The following is a 22014-nucleotide window of genomic DNA, read 5'->3' as shown; positions in this document are numbered from 1 at the left end:
GTACTGTGAAAAATCTCTTCGAAAGACTTCCACTGTTCCTCAACTGTTCTGCCAACTAGCCTGTGCTAGTGTCTCCCCTGTTCAAGCATAATATATTAGTTTTAGATCTAACTATTGCACCCTCCATCTGTATGAGAAATTCAATCATACTATGATCGCTTTTTCCAAGAGGGTCCATCACTACTAGATTGTTAATTTTACCTATCTCAAATTAGATCTCCCTGTTGCTTCCTTAACATTCTGCTCAAGAAAGCTATCATGGATACATTCTATAAAGTCACCCTCCAGATTACCTCGGCCAACTTGTTTTTCCCATTCTACATAAAAATTTAAGTCTTCACGACAACTGCTGTTCTGCTCATACATCCCTCCGTTTTCTCGGTGAATTGCCTGTGCCATTGCGCTATTGTTATATGGTGGGTGATAGACAACTCCCACCAGTGATTTTATTCCCTTTACTGTTCTTAATCTCTACCGAGATGGACTCAACATTCTGCTCCTTAGTTCTTGTATCATCTCTTTCTATTGCCCTGATGTTATCCTTGATTAAGAGCGCCATCCCACCACCTTTACCATCCTGTCAATCTTTTTTTATTACCTGATACCCTTGAATATTTAATTCCCAATCATGCCCACCTTGCAAACATGTTTCTGTGATGGTGACTAAATCATATGCCTGGGTAATGATTTGTGCCTCAAGTTCACTAATCTAATTTTTAATACTACGGGCATTCAGATAAAGTGCCCTTATGCTCATTGTCCTTTTAGAATCTAGTGACCTCTGCATCCTTTGTGTTTGACTCACCTGCCCTCTATTTTTCTTTTTCTCTATTCTATCTTTAGCTTTGGTCTCTGTACCACCTTCCTCGTTCTTTCTTTGCAAGTCCCACCCTCCTGCCCATTAGTTTAAACCTTCCCCAAGAGCACTAGCAAACAATCTCCCTAGGACATTGATCCTGGCCTTGCCCAGATGTAGACCATCAGGTTTGTACTGGTCCCATCTGCCCCAGATACCTCAAGAAACTAAAACCCTCCCTCCTGCACCACCGTTCAACCCACATATCAAAAAAGTGAGATATTTAACAAGAAAAAGAAAGTCTGAGATGGGAGTAGCAGATACAGATATTAATGGAGAGAGAGCAGAAATACTAATTCATTAGCAAACAAAGAATTGCTGGAGGAAATTTGCACGTCGGGAAGTATCCATGAGTAGAAATGATCAATCAAAGTTTTGTGTTCAAGATGAAGAGAGAATTCATGAAATTGCAAATATAAAGGGGGAAAGAGGCTGGGGGATGGGCCCAGAGCAGATGGGTGAAGGACAGAAGGTGTGAGAGGTGGAGAGACTGATAGAGAGAGAGAGACCAATAGGTAAGAAGGGAAGGTGGAGAAAGAAATGTTAGAGAAACAGTTGTAGGTAAAGAAAAAAATGAGAAGAGTGGAAACAGATGAGGTGAAGGATTATCCAAAATAGGAAAAATGCAAGTTCACACCATTAGGTTTAAGGCTATCCAGGAGGAATAAGTGCTGGAAAAACTCAGTCTCATCCAACAATGGAAGAGGCCAAGGACAGACATGATACACAGTGAAATCCAGCATTTTTTTTTAAATCTGGGGAAGAGGTGGCAGATATATTATTAATAAACTGGGAGAAGGCATGGTACTGGAGACCAATAGATAGTTAAAGTCATACCCATACTGAATCAGATGATACATTATGTCCAGGAAATTAAAGACCAAATATTTTAACATCAGTGTTGGAAAAATAATTAGAATATCTACGAAAGTAAGAGCAGAAGAATATATTAAAGTGAAATAATGAATAGGTTTCAAAAAAGATGGTCTTCCTTGGTCAATATTCTAGAATTCTTGCAGCAGTAAAAGCGGGAATAGATAGCAATGGTGCAGCATGCATAATTAAAATAGATTTTCAATGGGTTGTTTGATTAAGGTATTTCATAATAAACTAATGGATGACTTCAGAGAATGTAGTGACAGAGGACAAGTCACAGAATGGATTGCTGGCTGGCTTCAGGACAGTGAAAAGAATGGAATTAAGGGTTATTATTTACAGTCAAAGATGTTGGGAGTGTAACCCTGTACATGTCAAAGCAGTTATGAAAAAGAATAAGGATGATCTGCAAATTAAGATCCTGAATGGGATAAGGCCAATTTCAATACAAGATAGAACTTTGCAAAAGTAGACGGCAAAAACAGCTACTCAAAGGTAAGTCTATATTCGACAAGTCAGAGTCATTCAAAAAGAACAAGGTGAGGGTTCAAATCCAATGTGCTCCCAAGATGATGTCTTCCAGACCAAATCATCTATAATGTTCTCCTTCTTCCACAAACATGACTTCCCTTCCACCTCCATCAACTAAGCCCTCACGTGCATTTCTTCCATTTCCCAGGCATTTGTTCTGGCCCCCTCTTCCCCCAGAAGTAACAAACACAGGATTCCCCTTGTCCTTACCTTCCAACACACTAGTCTCCACATCCAACATATTATCCTCTGTCATTTCTGCCATCTACAACATGATTCCACTACTAGACACATCTTCCCCTCTCCTCTGCCTTCCATAAGGACTAGACTTCCTCGTCCACTCATCTCTCCCTACCAATCGCTCCCCAGAACCTTCCCCTGTGGCCACAGGTGGTGCCACACGTCCCCACACCTCCTCCCTCACCACCATTCCAGCCTAAACAGTCATTTCAAGTGAAGCAACACCTTCACTTGTGTAACTGCAAGAGTCACATATTGAATCCAGTGCTCCCGTTGTGGCCTTCTACATCAGAGAAACTGGATGCAGACTGGGAGCTTGCTTCACTGAGCACCTTCGCTCTGTCTGCATCAGTGACAGGAATCTCCCAGTGGCCAACCGCTTCAATTCCATGCCCCACTCCCATGCTCACATGTCTGCCCATGGCCTCATGTACTATCCCACCAAGATCAACCATAAATTGGTCAAACAACACTTGATTTTTCATCTGACCACTCTCCAACCAGATGGCATTAACATCGACTTCTCTGGTTTCTACTAACCTACCCTCCATTCTCCCTCCCCTTTCCTTTTGTCTTCTTTCCTTTAGCTCTCCACCCCTTTTCTCGCTCCATTCCCAGAACCACCCACACACCCCTCTCCCCTGCTTGCTGGAGTTCCCTCTCTCCCTTATTCACCTATTACCTCCTGCCTTTGGGATGTGCTCTTCCCCCTACCCCTACCCCAACCATTTTGTTCAGACGCCTGCCGACATTTTTTCATACTTTGATGAAGGTCATTGGTTATCTACTTTTATCTTTTTTGTTATAAAGTACACTGTTTGACCTGTTGAGTTACTCCAGCATTGTGTTACACTTTTGTTCCCATATGGAATCAATGACGTTCGTAATACAGTATACAGACCATCTCCAGCTAATGAATTGATTCCATTTTTACAAAAGTCCAGGTCAACTTTGTCCACAAGTTGGAAAATATTCAATACTCACTTAATATGGTGAACATATTTCCACAATATTGACATTAAAGGCATCAAAACAATAAAACTGATAAAGAAGAAAGAACAATGACTAAAATTGGTAAGAGGAAACTAATTCTGCTCTCCATAAGAGCAAATGTATGCTCATACATTGGACTTCTAAATTTAATGTTTTGGGAGCTTATTTGTATGTCAGGCTTTTGCCAACCCAAGGACAGCCTGTAAATTAATGATTTGGATATGAATGTAGAAGGTTTGGTGAATAAGTTTGTTGATGCCATTAGAATTGGCAGTGCTTTTGAATGGGAGGAGAATGGTTAAAGTCTTCAGGCCACGAGGTGTCGTGGTCAGTGCCACACTATTATAGCGTCAGCAATCCAGGTTCGTACATGGTGCTGTTTGTAAGGAGTTTGTACATTCTTCCTGTGTCTGTGTGGGTTTTCTCTGGGTGCTCCGATTTTCTCCCACCCTCCAGAACATACGGGGTTGTAAGTTAATTTGGCTGCAATTGGGCAGCACAGGTTTAAATGGCTAGAATCAGCTTCTACCGTGCGGTAAATATATGGGCAGCGTAATGGTAGATAAAATTTACAAGAACACAAGAAAAAGAAAAGCGGGAGTAGGTCTCCTGATCCCTGAAGCCTCCCTCACCTTCTATATTGTTGTGGCTAATCTAGCCCAGGCATCCTATCCCAATTCTCCATAGCATTCAATTCCCCAATCTTTCAAAAGTGGATCTACCTCTAATCTCTACAAAGGGAAGATCTTGCCAGGGATTCACCACCCTCTGCAAGAAGAAATTTCAATATACCCATTGTTAATGATTGTATCCTCATTTCAGAATATTCCACTCATGAAAACATCTCTACATCTACCCCAACAACCCCCTTTATGATCATACATGTATTAATAAAATCACTCCTCACTCTTCAAAGAATAAATACCCAACCTGCTTAGTCTTTCTTGATGGATAATCCTATAAACTCAGGAATTAGCATGGCAAATCTTCCTTTCATCCGCCTCCAATGCTATATGCTTCCTTAGGTAAGAGAACCAAAATTCGGCACAGTTCTCCAGGTGTCACCTCCCCATCTGAATTCTATATAAAATTACAACAAAACTAATGAAGGCACAGACTAGAAGGGCCAAAGGGACCTATTTCCGTGTTCAATGGTTCTGCTATTTGCTCTCATCGCTGTTTGTGTCACCTGTCTGCTCACTGTATTCGATTCATGCCCAAGAACACTTCACTCGTTTTTCAAGATTCAAGATTCCATTTTATTGTCATGCAAGGAAACAGAAAATCTAATATTGCATAAAATGTCCTTTTGCTTGCTGTAATTGGCTTAATTCTGATTTGTGTGAGACAAAGCAGCTTTGGAAGCCTACTGAGATGAGCTAAACACAGTGAATATCAAGGCCCAAGTGAACGTTGAGGAACTGAGAGACCTTGGTGTGCAAGTCCAGGGATCCCTGATGGTGATGAGATACTTGGTTTCATTTGTCAGGGTGTATATAACATGTTAGAGGAAGAAATTTATGGTAAAGATTTGACTATAGCTGGAGTACAGCATATGATAAAAACACTGAAATGCTGGAAGAACTCAGCTGGTTTCACAGCATCCATAGGAGGTAAAGATATAGAACCAATGTTTCCGGCCTGAACTCTTCTTCAAGATACAAGTAAAAAGTAGGCAGGTGGGGGGAAGAGAGAAGAAAGGACCAGGGGAGGAGCATAGGCCAACAGGCAAAAGTCAATAATAGGACATGGACAGGAGGTCAGGAGAGGAAAGGTGAGAAATGATTGGGGTAGGACGTGGCTCTGACAGAGGGATAGGGAGATAGACAGACAGAACTAGAGAAAATGAGACATAGGTATACAGAAAGAGAGAGACAGAGGGAGGGTCTAACTGAAACCAGAGTAGTCGGTTTTAATGCCATCTGGTTGGAGGGCCCAGAAAGAATATGAGGTGTTGTTCCCCCAATTTGCAGGTGGTCTCAATCTGGCAGTGGATGAGACCATGGACACTCATGTCAGCAAGGGAATGGGATGGGATACTGAAATGGGAGGCCACTTGGAGATCCATGCTATTTGTGACAGACAGAGCCGAGGTCCTCAGCAAAGTGCAATCTCCCAGTCTGCACCCAGTCTCTCCAATGTAGAGGAGACCAAAGCGGGAACAAAGGATGTAGTAGATGACCCCTGCAGATTCACAAGTAAAGTGTTGCTTCACTTGGAAGGACTGTTTGGGGCCCCAAATGGTAGTGAGGGAAGAGGAGTGGACAAAAGTGTAGCACCTCCTGCAGTCACAGAGGTAGGTACCCATCGGAAGATTGCTGGGAAGGGATGTGTGTTTGAGAGAGTGATGGAGTGAGTGGTCCCTGTCAAAGGCAGAGAGGGGAATATGTGTCTGGTGGTGGGATCACATAGTAGGGGGCAGAAACGGTGGAGGATGATATGTTGGATACAGAGGCTGGTAGGGTGGTGAGGACAAGGGGTATCCTGACCTTGTTGCACATAGAGGCAGAGGGGGCTAGAGCAGGTGTGCGGGTCATATAGGATAAGCGAGAGAAGGCCAAGTTGATGGTGAAGCTACATTGTTTGAAGAAGGAGGATATCTCTAGTGATCTGGCATGGAAGGCCTCGTCCTGGGAGCAAATACAGCAGAGATGGAGAAATTGCGAGAAAGGAATGAAATCCTTACAGGGGACAGGATGTGAAGAAGTACAGTTGGTTGGCTTATAGAAAATGCCTGTCAAGAATTTGTCTCCCCAGATGGAAGTAGGGAGATCGAGAAGGGGAAATTTGTTGCTAGAGATGGACCAAGTGAATTTGTTGGGGTGGAAGTTGACAGCAAATTGATAAAGTTGATGAGCTCATCATGAGTGCAGGAGGCAGCATCAATGTAGTTGTCGATGAAGTAAGTGGAGGAAGAGTTGAGGGGCCTTACCTGTGTAAGTTGTAGCATGGTTTCCTCCACACACCATCAAAAGGCAGCCATAGCTGGGATCTCTACCCAGTAGGGTACCCATGGTTACCCTTTCGACTTGCATATGTTTCCAGGATACAGAAAATATTCACCAGAATGCAGTCTGGGATGGTGTGTTTCAGTTACAAGGGAGAGCCTGAATAAACTGGGTTTGCTTTCCTTGAAGTGGAGGAGGCTGTTGAGAACCTAATAGTGGTAGCCAAAATTAAGAATCCCATCAAAAGGAAAAACAGAGGTAGTTTTTTTTTCACCCTGTAAGTAAGTGTCAAAAAATAAGGGTTGCAGATTTAGGGCATGAATTAAGATTTTTAGAGAGGATCAACAGAAGCTTTCTTTTTCTTGGAATCTGGGTGGAAGAGACAGCTATTCTCACAACATTTGAGAAGTATCCATCTATTTGAATCACCAAGGTATAGGAGGCAGTAGACCAAATCATGGAAGTGGGTTCAGTAAAGATGGGTACTTGACCGATGACATGGAGAAAGCTTCCTGTGTAGTACAACTCTATCATTGGGTGTCACGGTAACCTGGAATTCTCTATGCACCAATCTTAGTCTGAAATCACTTTTATAGAAATTATCTTCTGAGAAATCTAATTGTTTTTCTGTAAATTTATTGACAGGGCAACAGGTTGCAGACTCGTGGTACAATGAAATTAAGAATTATGACTTCTCCTCTTCTGGATTTCAGAAGAACTGCGGTAATTTTTTTTTCTGAAACTGACATAAATGAATTCTAGGAGAAATGATGATCTGAGTGGAACTTCTTGTAGTGCGTGAGCCTCATCAGTAATGGAGGTGCAGAGAAATTGCAATTATTCATTATGACATGGCTGGTTTTGGGTGTGGATTTGGACTGCGCTCGAGCAGAACATGACTGATGACAGTTATGTGTGGCATTTGCTGGTGAAATTAAAAAGGATGGGATGGATGGATAGGGTTGGGTTAGGTTGGAAGGCACACATTTTCGTATGTTTTCTTATCTGACTGTGCCATGGTGTTTGTTGATAGGTTTATTATTAATAGTCACTAACTGCATGATCAATAAGAGGAGGGAAAGGGTCGTGGATTTCCTGACCTGAATAGGTCTACTAAGGTTACAGCTCATCCATGATATTGGACAATAAAATTTTGGGGTGGAGCATGTGGTGATATGTAATTACACTACTAGGTCACCAGGGGTCATCCCAGTGACCTTGTATATAAAGCAGTCCAGAACTACAGTCTACCCTTCCAGGTTCGTCTTGCAGAGAGACAAGACCTCTTAGTGTACGTATTAGTTTATTAAAACTGTCTTATACTCACACTGCTGGTGTGGTTATTGTCAGTACAATTTAATAAATTAATATGTACACTAAGAGGTCTTGTCTCTCTGCAAGACGAACCTGGAAGGCTAGACTGTAGCTCTGGACTGCTTTATATACAAGGTCACCGGGATTACCCCTGGTGCCCTAGTGGTGTAATTACATATCACCACAGAACATGCAAATTTAACTTTGTGAATCATTCCCCTGATGTTCTTGGTAGGTCATTTCACACAGCTGGTTTGGAGGGACTCCAAGGAACTGGGGGTTGGCCTGGCATCTGATGGCAAAGGTCTTACGGTCGTGGTGGCTCAGTTCGACCCAGCTGGTAACATCACTAATCCAGGCTACTTTGCAAGAAACGTCCTGCCCGTGGGCAGCAAGGTGGTGGAGGCTGGTGGGTCAGCTCATCGAGAGAACACCAGCAAATGTGATTTGCTGGTGACAAGCAAACAAGTGCCAGTGTCAGGTATGGTTCATTCAACTCCACATTTTCCTGTTGGCAGCTGAAATCAATGGCTCACGTGAGGCCATGATTCAAGATGATTTAAGTTGACTCTCAAGTGCTCCTGGAATCCAGACAACTGAGCCTGTGTAAGTCACAACTTGCTTCAGATAAAAATAAAGTTGTTTTCCTGAATAAACAAAAGAAAAGTTTTAATTCCCTTCATAACAACTAATCTACACCCAAATGCCATGATCAACAATCAAACAAAATCATTTGTTCTTATGTAACCCAGTTGGAGGCTCATTGAGACTAAAAATTCAGAGACAATGTTATTTGATACTCCCACTGTTGCTCCAAATTTTAAGGTGTGATGACAGACAGTTTGGTGATGAGCTTAATCCCTGAATCAGTATCCTATTAGTAAGCAGCCACACCACAGTGTCCTTAACCCTCCAACAACTTTCGTCTGGAGTCTCCAGTCATTAGAATCACCTGTTGAACAAAACTACCTTCCTGATTTTTACTGGGATTGAATATTTGTACAAGTACAGTAAAGCGCCAATACCATATATACTCGTGGAAGTCAAATTATGGAATACTTTTTTGGGCCAACAAAGTAGAGGGGTAGACTTTTACACAAGTCAAACTTTTGACCTTGGTAAGTACCTGTGTCATTCAAGGCATTGGGAGCTTGGATGGCCAGGATTAGGTGGCAAGACCACAGCTGGGGCATCAGGAGCTCAGTTGCACGGGCTTCCAAGGCAAGGGTCTGCAGTTGGGGGTGAGTGGCCGGGAGTTTGGATGCGCAGGCAGTCGGGGCAACGGCATCGAATGTATGGGCAGTCGAGGCAAGGATCTACAGTCAGGAGCTCGGATAGGAGGGCAGCCAGCACGTCGGGAACTTAGATGGGCAGGCAGCCAGGGCACTAGGAGATTGGATGCGCGGGCAGTCAGGTATCAGGAGCTCGGATGCACAGGCGGTCGGAGAGGATGCACGGGTGACCATGGCCAAAAATAGAGGGGTTGACTTTTACATGGGTCATACAAAAACCCATCTGATTTTTTGGCTACAAACGAGATCAACTATTACACGGTACAATTACACGAGTACATATGGTAATCTTCTATCAGATCATTCAGAGATTGTGAAGGTTCTGCTCACCATGAGGTATTTGCCAAGCTAGCCTTTGTTTCACTGGGGTGTCAACATTACTGAGCAGCATTTAACTAAGTGTAATTAATTAAAAGCTTGTTGGCAACAAGATTCACATGCAGTAACGTGGAATATCTGCTGATTCAGCAGTGCCCAAACCTTGAAATTGCCAGATAATTGGCGCAATTGGCGTAGCAGTTAGTGCAACACTGTTACAGCGCCAGTGATTAAGGCCAGGGTTTGAATCCCACGCTGTCTGTAAGGGCTTTGTACGTTCTCCCCATGTCTGCGAAGGTTTTTCCCGGGGCTCCAGTTTCCTCTCACCGCTCAAAATGTACCAGGGTTTATAGGTTGATTTGGAGTTCCAGCAGCCCAAGAAAGCAGCTGAGCCCCATCCACCCAGGGTTACACTAGCCTTGCCAAAACCACCCAGATCCCACAAGGCAAGCATGCCATGCCAGTTGGCAAAGCGCAAGGCTACAAGTCTGAGCAGTGATGGCAACCTGAGGTCCCAAGAAGGGCTAAGGCACCACCACCAGCATCAGTGACTAGCCACAAGTCACCAGCGGTGGTTGGGCCGTCCCTGGGATCACGATGGCTTCCCCCATCTGTGTTACAGTGATTGTAATGGTTCCCCACCGGGATCTCCCCCAGGTTCATGGTGATGGTTCCACCCTCCCTTTGGGATCACTGTAATGGTTCCCCACCGGGATCTCCCCCAGGTTCATGGTGATGGTTCCACCCTCCCTTTGCGATCATGGTAATGGTTCCCCACCGGGATCTGCCCCAGGTTCATGGTGATGCAGGATTCAGTGCAGTGAAACCCAAGAGTATTCGGCCATCCTCACAAGGCTCTCCAGAAGTTTATAATGACCAGGCCAGAAACAGAACTCACCACCACGACAGAGCCTTATCAAAGGGCATGTGATACTGAACCATGGCAGAAATTTGGTACCTGTACCAATAATGGACTGACAGGAGTTGTTGGAGAAAACCATCGGTGGTCAAAGATGTCGTAAGATGGGACATTGAGAACCATTGGAGATATGGAGAGTAGTGCTGCAGCCTCTCGGCTGCCTGCACCCTGGGTACCATCCTAAACTCTGGTGTTACCTTCCTTGTGTGCTTCCGTTTCCTTCACATGCCAAGGTGTACAGATCAAAAGGCAAATTGGCCCTTGTGGACATAATATTTGATTGGCGTGGATGGAGGCTGGGTGATCAGATATCGATGAAGCGCTGAAGAACCTAACTCTGTGCTCCATCACCAAGCAGCTGAAAGCCAAAAAGAAAATGAGGCCCTCGAGAAAAAGTGTATGATGGTTGTAGAAAGAAGTCACAGAGGCAAATAATGCATTGGGATGATCTGAGCATTCTCTGATAAGAAAATGATAAACTATGACTTACTGATTTTAATGACATAATTGATAAGTTTGCATTCAAAAAAGTTCAAAAGAAACTTCCGACTTTGTACATAGTGTAATGATGAAACATAGCTATAAATGTTCTGTGTAAATGTCTTTAATAATTCTATACTACTGTAAACTTATTGAAGGTTATAAATTATACATTTATAAACAATCTTTTTTATAAATCCTAACATTTCAGAAATGTTCTACTTTCATTGAGTAGATAAAGAAGAGAATGAGGATTTGTTTCTCATGGTCAGATGCTTTGAAGTTTGGGCCTCCCAAGGTCTCCTAGCCCAGGGCCTCCATTGCATTAATCTGATGCTGAATCCCTGTCATTGATGCAAACAGATCAAAGGTACTCAATGAAGCGATCTCCCAGTTGGCGTCCAGTCTCTTCAATATAGAGGCCATAATGAGAGCACCGGATGGAGTCAATGACCCCCCCCCACAGATTCATATACAGGTTACAGAGTTTACATTATCTGAAGTAGGTGGGTGGGTGGCTGATTAATGGAAGCCAGTCTTTTAAGAATTGGCACACAGTTACCATCTCCATTTCCATAACCAAAGAGTGAGAGGGAGATGTATTTGTAGAAAAAAATAAATGGCCACAATATTTTTTTTAATGGGGAGAAAACTGAAAATAGCAGGATGCAAAGGGGCCAGGGAGTCCTCGTGCAGGAAAGCCTGAAGATAAACTTGTAGGTTGAAGCATTGTGAAGAAGGCAAATGCAATGTTGGCATTAATTTCAAGAGGAATAGAATATAAGAGGCTTTATAAGGCACTGGTGAGACCTCACTTGGAGTATTGTGAGCAATTTTGGGCATCTCATTTCAGAAAAGATGTGCTGAAGTTGGACAGGGTTCAAATGAGGTTCACTCAGATGATTCCAGGAATGAAAGAGTGATCATATGAGGAGTGGTTGACAGCTCTTGGCCTGTATTCATTAGAATTTAGAAGAATGAGGGGAGATCTCATTGAAACATTTCAAATGTTGAAAGGCATGGACTGAGAAAATGTAGAAAAATTATTTCCCCATGGTGGAAGATTCTCGGACAAGAGGGCACAATGTCAGGATTGAAGGGGATCAGCCTAGAACAGAAAGGTGTAGGAACTTCTTCAGCCAGAGGGTGGAAAATCTGTGGAATTTGTCACCAAATTCCAATGTGGAGGCCAGGTCATTGGGTGTATTTAAGACATTGATTAGTCAGGGCATCAAAGGTTATGGGGAGAAGGCTGAGCAGTGGGGCTGAGTGAGAAAATGGATCTGTTCATGACTGAATGATGGGGCAGATTCAATGGATGGAATAGCCTATTTCTGCTCCTATGTCTTATGGTACGACATTGCCTTCACTGAGCTCACTCACCCTGTGGGCCCTGTCTTTAAAAATGGCTGTTTCTTTCCTGCAGGTGAAGATTCTGGAAATTTTGCCATACAGTTGCTGAATTCTGCAAATAAATGTCGGGTGAGCCATGGAGTGCCACCTCTCACTCTGAGCTCTCAAATCAGCAAGAATGCTGAGAAGTGGGCAAAGAATCTCGTTACCTCTAGAACATTACAGCACAGTGACACGACATACGGAGAGAATATCTGGTGTCAACAAGGCAGTCAACAGGTCACAGGTGTGTCACTTTGCTATCTGCTGTCATTTGGTGGTCAGTCTCAGAGAACATATACTGTTTGGATATTGATCATGAACCTTCCAAAACCTGATCCCAGACTCTTGCACAACTCTTTAATTGTGCAAAGTTTCATTCATTATCCATGAAGATCCATTGAAATTCCAGACTCTGTTCCCAACTTGGATGAACAATATCATCTGTTGTTCATTTGATAGCGCTCTCTTCTCTATCAGTTTGGGGTGATTCATTTGTTAGTCCAGAGCATTCCATCCTAAAATAGTGCAACACTGAGGCGATATGATACAATCAGATGAGGTTAATTGACCTCCTTGGGTTTATTGGCACAATTTGAAAAGCAAGAAAATCTCACATCTGTCCTGTGTAACAAGAAAACCTGCAGACACTCTGATTGGAGTAAATACCAAATTGCTGGAGAAACTCAGCAGGCCACACAGCTTCCATAGAAGCCAGAGATATACAACAGCTGATATACAGTGCCCCCCATAATGTTTGGAACAAAAACTGTTTTTTCCTTTATTTGCCCCTGTGCTCAACAGTTTTAAATTTGTAATCAAACAATTCATATGTAATTAAAGTGCACATTCCAGATTTTATTCAAGGTTATTTGTGTACATTTTGGTTTGACCATATAGAAATTACAGCATTTTTTATACATAGTCCCCTCATTTCAGAGCACCGTAATGTTTGGGACATTTGGCTTCACAGGTGTTTGTGATTAGTGCAGGTATAAGAGAGCTAGGCTTGCTTCTTAGCTTTTAATCACCTTTGGAGTCTGAAGTCGCCATTTTTCTACATGAGGACCAGAGTTTTGTCAATGAAAGTCAAAGAAGCTATTGTGAGGTTGAAAGACAAGAATAAAACAGTAAGAGATGTTTCCCAAAGCTTAGGATTACCAAAAATCAACAGTTTGGAGCATCATTAAAATGAAAGAGTGTATTGGAGTTCAGTTGGCACATGCACAGTGGGTTCACATATTGGAGTTCAGCTGGCGCATGCACGGAGGGTTCTCTTTTTGAAGTTTGGTTGGCACATGTGCGGTGGGTTTGCATATTGGAGTTCGGTTGGCCATGCGCGGTATGTTTGCATATTGGAGTTCAGTTGGCGCATGCGCGTTGGGTTCTCTTTTTGAAGTTTGGTTGGCACATGCGCGGTGGGTTTGCATATTGGAGTTCGGTTGGCCATGCATGAGAGTTAAACACCCTGATGATATTGAATTTGTACCCTTAACTCTCAAATATGCACCAACCAAACTCCAATATGTGAACCCACCGCGCATACGACTACCGAAGACTCACACATGTGGCCAGCCTATGAACCCCGGACCACCGACATACAAGGTAAGTACACACATTTTGGCTATTACATGCCCTGTATCCCTGTTATGGTTTGTCAAATACAACAAAAGTCTACAGTGAAAAAAAATTTGATTAAAAAGTTTGCTCTAAAATTTCGGGACTCCACACTTGTGGGCAAAATCCCGACTTATGTCCATTCCGAGATACGACCAATCCTTCGGTCCCAATTACAGTCATAAGTTGGGGACTACCTGTATATCTTTGCCTCCTATGGACACTGCGTGACCTGCTGAGTTCCTCCAGCATTTCTGTGTATTTTCCACATCTGTCCTGACTGATTCCACCAACCCCCATCCCTGAATTTGATAATGAGCAATTAAACTTTCTAAAATGCATGATTATCTTTAGTCACCTTTGTACACAATCCAGTTGTAAAACATTTAAAGTACAGTTATTAAGGATACCACAATTAATGTAGTGATTAGAAAAATACTGTTACAGTGCCAGTGACCTGAGTTTGAATCCAGCACTGTCTGTAATTATCCTGCAGGCAGTTTCACTATTGGATAGCAAAGTAGGTCAAATTTTAATTGATCTTATAAAATCAGAATTGTTTAACTAATTTTTTCTTAGTTCAATATCAAAATGAATGGACAACAACTTATGTGCATAAATTCTCAACTTTCAAAGATCTGGATGTGACTTGAATTGTTAGTGATCAGTCAGAATGACTAGTTCTGAGACTTCACACACCCAGAATGAGCAATCAACAACAAGATCCATTAATAATGCATCTTTTATCGAAAAGATATCTCTCACCCAAGTATCACATAACTGAAGAGGGCCCAAAATGAAATAAAGAAAGTGTAAATACTCAAGGTTGGATAGTATTTGTGAAGATAGAAATCACATTAACCTTTCAGTCAAATGATCTTTCATCAGAATCCTTTTCTTTGCAAAATGTTCTAATTCCTGCCATTCTTTGCCTGTCTGTTAATCTGCTGTGTCACAATCTTGCATTCAAGATTAGCAAAACTAAGGAACAAATGGTGGACTTCAGGAACGAAAACCAAGAGAACACAAACTTGAATGCACAAGGGGTCAGCAGTGGAAAGGGTTAAGAACTTCAAATTCCTGGTAATCAAAATCTCTGAAGATCATTCCTAGGGCTTTCGTATTGATGCAATCACAAAGAAGGCTCGCCAGCGGCTATAATTCATGATGAGTTTAAGCAGATTTAGTCACCAAAAATTCTTATAAACTTCTACAGGTGTACCATGGAGAGCATCCTGATTGGTTGCATCACTGTCTGGTATGAAGGTGCCAATGCACAGGAGAGGAAAAGGCCACAGAGAGTTGTGAACTCAGCCAGCACCAACATTAGCATAAATCTTCACTCCATAAAAGACATCAATAGATGCAGTGCATTAAAAAAGCAGCCTCTATCCTCAAGGACCCTCACCACCCAGGCCATGCCCTCTTCACACTGCTGCAATCAGGAATGAGGTACAGTAGTCTGAAGATGAGCTCTCAGTGGCACAAGGACAGCTTGTTCCCCTCTGCCATCAGATTTTGGAACAGTAAATGAACCATAGACACAACCTCACTTTCTCCTATTTTTGCACTAATTATTTATTTTTAAAGTGTGTATTTAAAGAAATGTAATTTATAACAATTTTTACCATGGAGAACATTCTAACTGGTTGCATCACTGTCTGTCTGGTATGGAGGTGCCAATGCACTGGACAGGACAAGACTAGAGAGAGTTGTAAACTCTGCCAGCACTATCATGGGCGTTAGTCTTCACTCCAGTAAGGACATCTACAGAAGGGTCTATCCTCATGGACCCTCAGCACCCAGCCCACGTCTTTTCTCACTGCTACCATCAGAAAGGAGGTACAGGAGCCTGAAGATGAACACCAATGGTGCGATAGCAACTTCTTCCCCTCTGCCATCAGATTTCTGAACTGACAGTGAGACTGACAGTGAACCACAGACACTACCTCACTTACTCTTCTCTTGCATTAATTAATTTATTTTAAAAATGTAATTTATAGCAATTTTGCACCTGTCACGCTGCCACGAAACAAAGAAATTCATGGCATGTCCTTGACAATAAATTCTTTCCCTGTCCTGTGCATTGATACATCCATACCAGACAGTGAAGCAACTCATCAGAATGCTCTCCACAGTACCTGTAGAAATTTGCAAGAGTTTTTGGTGACATACAAAATCTTCTCAAACTCTTCATGTAGTATAGCTGCTGGTAAGCCTTCTTCATTATTGCAACAACGTGGAGGCCCCAGAATATATATTTAGAGATGTTGACACCCTGGAATTTGCAGTTATTTACCCTTTTCATTTCTACCCCTTGATGAGAACTGGTTTTGTGTTCTCCTGATTTCCCTTTTCTGAAGTCCGCAATTATTGTGGAAAACAAAAGCAGGAAATGGTGAAATATTCAGCCTATCAGACAGCGAATGTGGAAGGAGAAAGAGAGCTAACATATCAATAGAAAACCTTTCACCAGAATGATAAAGAGGGCAACACAAGCTTGTAAATCTGCAGGGAGGGTGATGTTAGGAAGGATAGGACAGAGCTGGGTGACCGTGGGGATATGCCTGGACAGAAAATGAGCTGCCTTTTCTCCAACTTGCATTGGGTCTCCCTGTGACAACACGAGCTCACAGACCCATAGGACAAAGCAGGATGGGGAATTAAAGTGGATTTTTACTTATTTAATTCTTTTAGATTTCCAGGAATTATCTAACAATTTCCATTACCTATGACATAATTTCACCACCAGACAATTTTCCCCTCTCCTCCATCTCCGCCTTCTACAAGGACCACTCCTTCCGTGGCTCCCTTGTCCACTCATTAGATGAGTGGACAATTCCCACTAATCGCCCCCCTTGGCACCTATCTTTGTGACTCCAGGAAGTGCTGCACTTGCACCCATATCTCTTCCCTCACCACCATTCAGGGCCCAAAACAATCCTTCCAAGTGAAGCAATACTTCCCTTGTGAATCTGCAGAGTCATCTATTGCATCTAGTATTTGCGTTGTGGCCTTCACTACATGAGAGACTGGACGCAGACTAGAAGATTATTTTGCAGCAATAGCTGGGATGTCCCAGTGGCCACTCATTTCAATTCCATATCCCACTCCTGCGCCAACATGTCTTGTCAGTGGCTTCATGCACTGTCAAACCAAAGCCACTCAAAAGTTATAGAAGCAACACCTAATATTCCATCTGGACACCCTCCAACTGGATGGCATTAACATCAACTTCTCTGGTTTCCATTAGGCTGCTCCCTGCGCTCCCTCTCTTCCCCATCCATCTCCTTTTCTCCAGTTCTCCACTCCCATTTAGAGAGCTATCTCCTCCCCTATCACTTCTCAGCTTTTTTTCCTTGTGCCTCCCTCCCTCTCTGATCTCCTGCCTGTGCTCCTCATGCTGCCCCTCCCCCCTCCCCCCACCATTTTATTCAAGCACCTACCTCTTGGTGATATTTTGCTCATAACTTGATTAAGGATGTTGTTTCTCTATGTAAAAAAAAACGATGTGTGACTTGCTGAGTTTCTCCAGCATTTTTATGTAAACTACAATCACAGCGTCTGCAGATTTTTTTGTTTAACTTAACTATTATCATCTTGTGCACCCACTCTCCATACTTCCTGGTGCACATTGGCTCTCAGCAGATGCTGAGCCCATTTTCAGTTCATTTTAACCAATTTCCTGTTGAAAAATACTTTTCAATAACCACATGATATCACGTGATTTTTCTTTAACAACCAATAAAATACATTTTGTGGAGAGTTCAGTATTGTGTATGAAACATGACAGGAAAATTGCACAAAGCAATTTCCACAATTTCCACAAACATCGATATGGTGTTAATTAGGAATTCTGTATAAGTCATACCATTGGAGTATTTATACTCTCTGTATTCCTCAGAATAGTGCCACATAATCGTTTCTCTCTACCTAAAGAAACAGACAGGTCTTCTGTTTATCCTGAAGTGAAATACCAGTTTTATGGTCTCTGTTTTCTTGAATGGCATTTGGCATCACAAGGATGACAGGTAGAGGAGAGAGAACAGAGTATGGAGTGGCTGGGAATCATTGATGTTCAGGAATGGGCTTGTTCCTGTTCCTCTGTGACATGGTGACGGTGCAGAAAGCCTTGCTCAGGGCCTTGCAGTGAGTAACAGTACAGTTTTCTCTCCCAGTGTTCCCATAGCAAGGGCTGAATGAGCGAGGTTTGATCTTGATTTGTTGATTGGCAGGGCTTCAAAGAACTGTTGCTGTACAAAATAGAACAGTGCTGCTCTGAATAATTCACTTTAACTTATACTTCCTGGTCAGATCTTCATTTAACTGACATTCAAAGTTACACGGACCTGCATAGAATTTACAGCATTGCAACAGGTGTTTGCCCCAGGTTGTCCTTACTGCTTAAGGAATTGATTGTGGACTTTAGTAGGAAGAAATCAAGAGAACACAAACCAGTCCTTATCAAGGGGTCAGCAGTAGAAAGGTTTAAGAACTTAAAGTTATTGGGTGTCAACATCTCCAAAGATCTGTCCTGGGACTTTTATGTCATGAAGAAGGTTCGCTAGCAGCCATACTTCGTGAAGAGTTTGAGGAGATTTGGTATGTCACCAAAAACTCTTGCAAATCTCTACAGATGTTCCATGTAGAGCATTCTGGCTGGTTGCATCATTGTCTAGTATGGAGGTGCCAATGCACAGGACAAGAAAAGGCAGAAACTTGTGAACTCGGCTAGCGTCTTCAATCCATTGAGAACATCTCCAAGAAGTAGTGTCTTGAGAAAGCAGCCTCTATTGTCAAGGACCCTCACCACCCAGGATATGCTCTCTTCACACTGATACCATCAGGAAGGAAATATGGGAGCCTGAACACAAACACCCAATATAAAAACAGCTTCTTCCCCTCCGCCATCAGATTTCTGAATGGACAATAAAACACAGGCATGACCTCACTTTCTCTTCTTTCGCACTAATTTATTTTTTTTAATGTCACTTATAGTGATTTTGCATCTGTAATGCTGCTGCAAAACACAAATTTTCTTACACATTTGTGACAATAAATTCTGAGTCTGATCCTGCTGTTGCCCCTCATATACTCCTTGTCACTATTAGTTTCCAACATTCTCATAACTCCAGAATAAAACACAAAATTCTGCTGACACCCTGATTGAAGTTAAAAACCCAATGCTGGAGAAACTCAGCAGGACACTGTACTTTATATAGCAAAGATAAAGATACATAACTAACGTTTCGGGCATGATCCCTTGACAAAGCGCTTTTATCCCCCATGGAACCTTGTTCTCAGCATGACTGAAAATATAAAAGTATAGTCTGGAACCAATGTTGATTTTCTTGGATTATATTTAAGACTCACAGATTATACTACTTCAAAATTTAGCCTACTGCCTAATTTACCTGAGCTTTTCAAAGAGGAGGAAAATTCGGTGCCTCAACATTCATAATTTGAGCTCACTAAAGTTAAATTATCACAAAATATTTTGATGTTAGAGCTATCATTAAGAACCATTTAGTGCGGATTTAACGTGAGATTTAGTGCAATTGTTTTTTATTAAAATTGTGTACTGACTACTCCTATAGAGCAATTAAATCAACACATGCACAAGGTCAGTCAGCCAAAGACTGTTTATTTGAGATTGCCATCCTTTTATATCTCTCCCGTCCCGGGCTTCACAGGATGGGGGGTGGGGGTGATGCCACTATGTGTTTGCCATCGATCCGCGGGGCTGGCAGGTTTAAAGTCAACATGGTGTGAGCCCCGTGCCCTCTAGAAAGAGGCATAGCAACGCACCTGGCTGGCAGCTCCACACATCCACTGGTGAGCCGCACAAGCAATAGTTTGTGATATCATGCTATGCCCCCACTCAGCCTGCTACACTTCCCCCCCTCCCCCAAATCATTGCCCAAAACAAATGAACTGGGCACATGCACCTTTGGCAGTCGCCATCGTCGCCTGGGCTGGGGGCAAAGAATGAGGGAAGTAGGATCCACATGTGCAGGCTTGAGTCTGTCCACACTAAACAGTTGCGAATGCCCCCCAATGTCCAAAGTATACATAACCTCATCCCTCTTAACCACGCAGAAAAGGCCCTCATACGGCCGTTGCAACGGTGTTCCTGGGACCTGTCTGCACACAAACACAAACTCATCATCGAGGAGAGGTGGGGGCACATGCTGTTTAGGGGTTCCATGCCAGTTATTTGAATAGGTTTGCTAACTGCAATGCCACGTCGAAGTGGCTGAAGAATGTTCAGGTCAGAGTTGGAGAAGAAGTGAATATCCCCTGGAACCGAGAGAACTGAACCATAAATCATCTCCATGGATGGTACGCACTCCCAGTATAACCCTTAGTAACTCATCAATCCAATTGGGCCTGGTGACTCGGGCTTTGAATGTGGACTTGAGTTGTCGGTGGAAATGTTCCACAAGACCATTGTACTGCAGGTGGCACACAAAAGCGCGCAAGGGCAGTCCATAGCACAGAGATGAATTGCGCTCCGCGGTCTAAAGTGGCGTGAGTGGGAACTCTGAATCTCGAGATCCAATTTGCAACAAATGCTTTGGTGCATGTCTCAGTATCACTGGATGGCAACGGGATGGCCTCTGGCTAGCGTGTGAATCGGTCTATGACTGTCAGGAAGCATCTCATATTCTGAGATACTGGCAATAGTCTGACCAGGTCTATATGCACATGTTCAAAACACCAGTGTACCACCAGGAAAGGTTGGAGAGGTGTCTTAGTGTGCCACGAATCTTTGAAGTCTAGCAGGGGGTACATTTCCAGGCCCACTGCTCAGTGTCTTTCTTGTCCATGCCATACGTACTTGCTCGTCAAGAGCTTGACGGTTGTTCTGATGGATGGATGAGACAAGATGTAAACTACGTCAAAAAAGCATCACCTCCAAGACACCAGAATCACGGGCGTAGCTCAAAGACATGTCACAAAGCAGAGTTGGGCTGCCTAGTTGTGGTGCCACCTGCTGTATGTCCAGATCAGTAATGGCAGTACTGTATGCCTAAACATAGGGATCCATGGCCTGTGCACTGGCCAAGTCAGAGATATCAACGCCACCCTGGATATGATGCTCTGTCGGTCTGGATAGCACATCAGCAATGAGATTGTTTTTCCCCGAGACACGATGCACATCCATCGTGAATTCAGAAATGTACGATAAGTGGCGTTGCTGCCTGGCTGACCATGAGTCCGATATTTTGCTGAAGGCAAAGTGAGCGGCTTATGGTCCGTAAAAGCAGTGAAATGGTGACCCTCCAAAACATATTGGAATTGTTGTGTGGTTAGATGCAATGGCCACAGCTCTCAATCAAATGTGCTGTATTTCATTTCCAATGGCTGCAGGTGGTGGCTAAAGAAAGCCAGGGGTTGGCGATGGCCATTGACTGACTGTTCAAGAACTGCGCCCACTGCCATATCTGAGGCATGTGAGTGCCATATGAGTGCCAGGGCAGCACTGGGATTAGGATGCGCGAGCATTGCTGCGTTGGCCAGAGCATCTTTGGCAGTTGTGAACGCAAGATCTGCCTCTACGGTGCAAATACTTCCTTGCGCTTCGTGATAAGGAGCTGAAACAGTGGTCGAAGAATGTCAGCGGCTGCTGGAATGAACCGGTGATAGAAATTTATCATGCCCAAGAATTTCTGCATCCCCCTAACTGTGGTAGGCTTCAGAAAGGCACGAACTGCATGCACTTTGCCAGATAAGTGAAAGACACCTTCGGCTGTGATCTTGTGCCCCAGGAAATCGATGGTGGACTTGTCAAATTAGCATTTGCTAAGGTTAATGGTGGTGATCTTTCTCATTCTGACTGGCGAAGAGGATATCATCTAAGTAGATGTAAGTGAACTCAAAATCCCTGCCCAAAGCATCCATAAGCCGCTGAATGTTTGAGCAGTGTTCTTCACCCAAAAGGCATCCTAAGGAATTCAAACAGCCCAAAAGGAGTAATAATAGCTGTTTTGGGAATGTCATCCTCATTGATTGGGATTTGATGATATCTCTTGACAAGATTGACTTTGGAGAAAACACAGCAATTGTGCAGATGAGCAGCAAAATCTTGTATTTGAGGGATCGGGTATCTGTCAGGTGTAGTTATATTATTGAGCCTGCGGTAATCGCTGCAGGGTCTCCATCCACCGGTGTTCTTGGGTGCCATGTGTAACAACAATGCCTAAGGACTGTTGGAATGCCGAATGATACCTAATT

The 22014-nt window shown here is 43.1% G+C and overlaps 1 protein-coding gene across 4 annotated transcripts in view; it reads left to right on the top strand.

Annotated features, from left to right (window-relative positions):
• The window catches only part of glipr2 (GLI pathogenesis-related 2), a 157348-nt gene that overhangs the window by 46162 nt on the left and 89172 nt on the right, over positions 1–22014 (top strand). For all 4 annotated transcript variants that reach the window (XM_069935604.1, XM_069935587.1, XM_069935596.1 and 1 more), the window contains 3 exons: positions 7090–7167; positions 7994–8239; positions 12194–12406. In XM_069935604.1, coding sequence (XP_069791705.1) covers positions 7090–7167; positions 7994–8239; positions 12194–12406 — 537 coding nt within the window. The remainder of the gene's footprint in view (positions 1–7089; positions 7168–7993; positions 8240–12193; positions 12407–22014) is intronic.

This window comes from Narcine bancroftii, chromosome 1, assembly GCF_036971445.1.
Source record: "Narcine bancroftii isolate sNarBan1 chromosome 1, sNarBan1.hap1, whole genome shotgun sequence".
NCBI classification, from domain to species: domain Eukaryota; kingdom Metazoa; phylum Chordata; class Chondrichthyes; order Torpediniformes; family Narcinidae; genus Narcine; species Narcine bancroftii.
The sequence above is the reverse complement of the archived record's forward strand: the minus strand, read 5'-3'. Positions and strand labels throughout refer to the sequence as shown.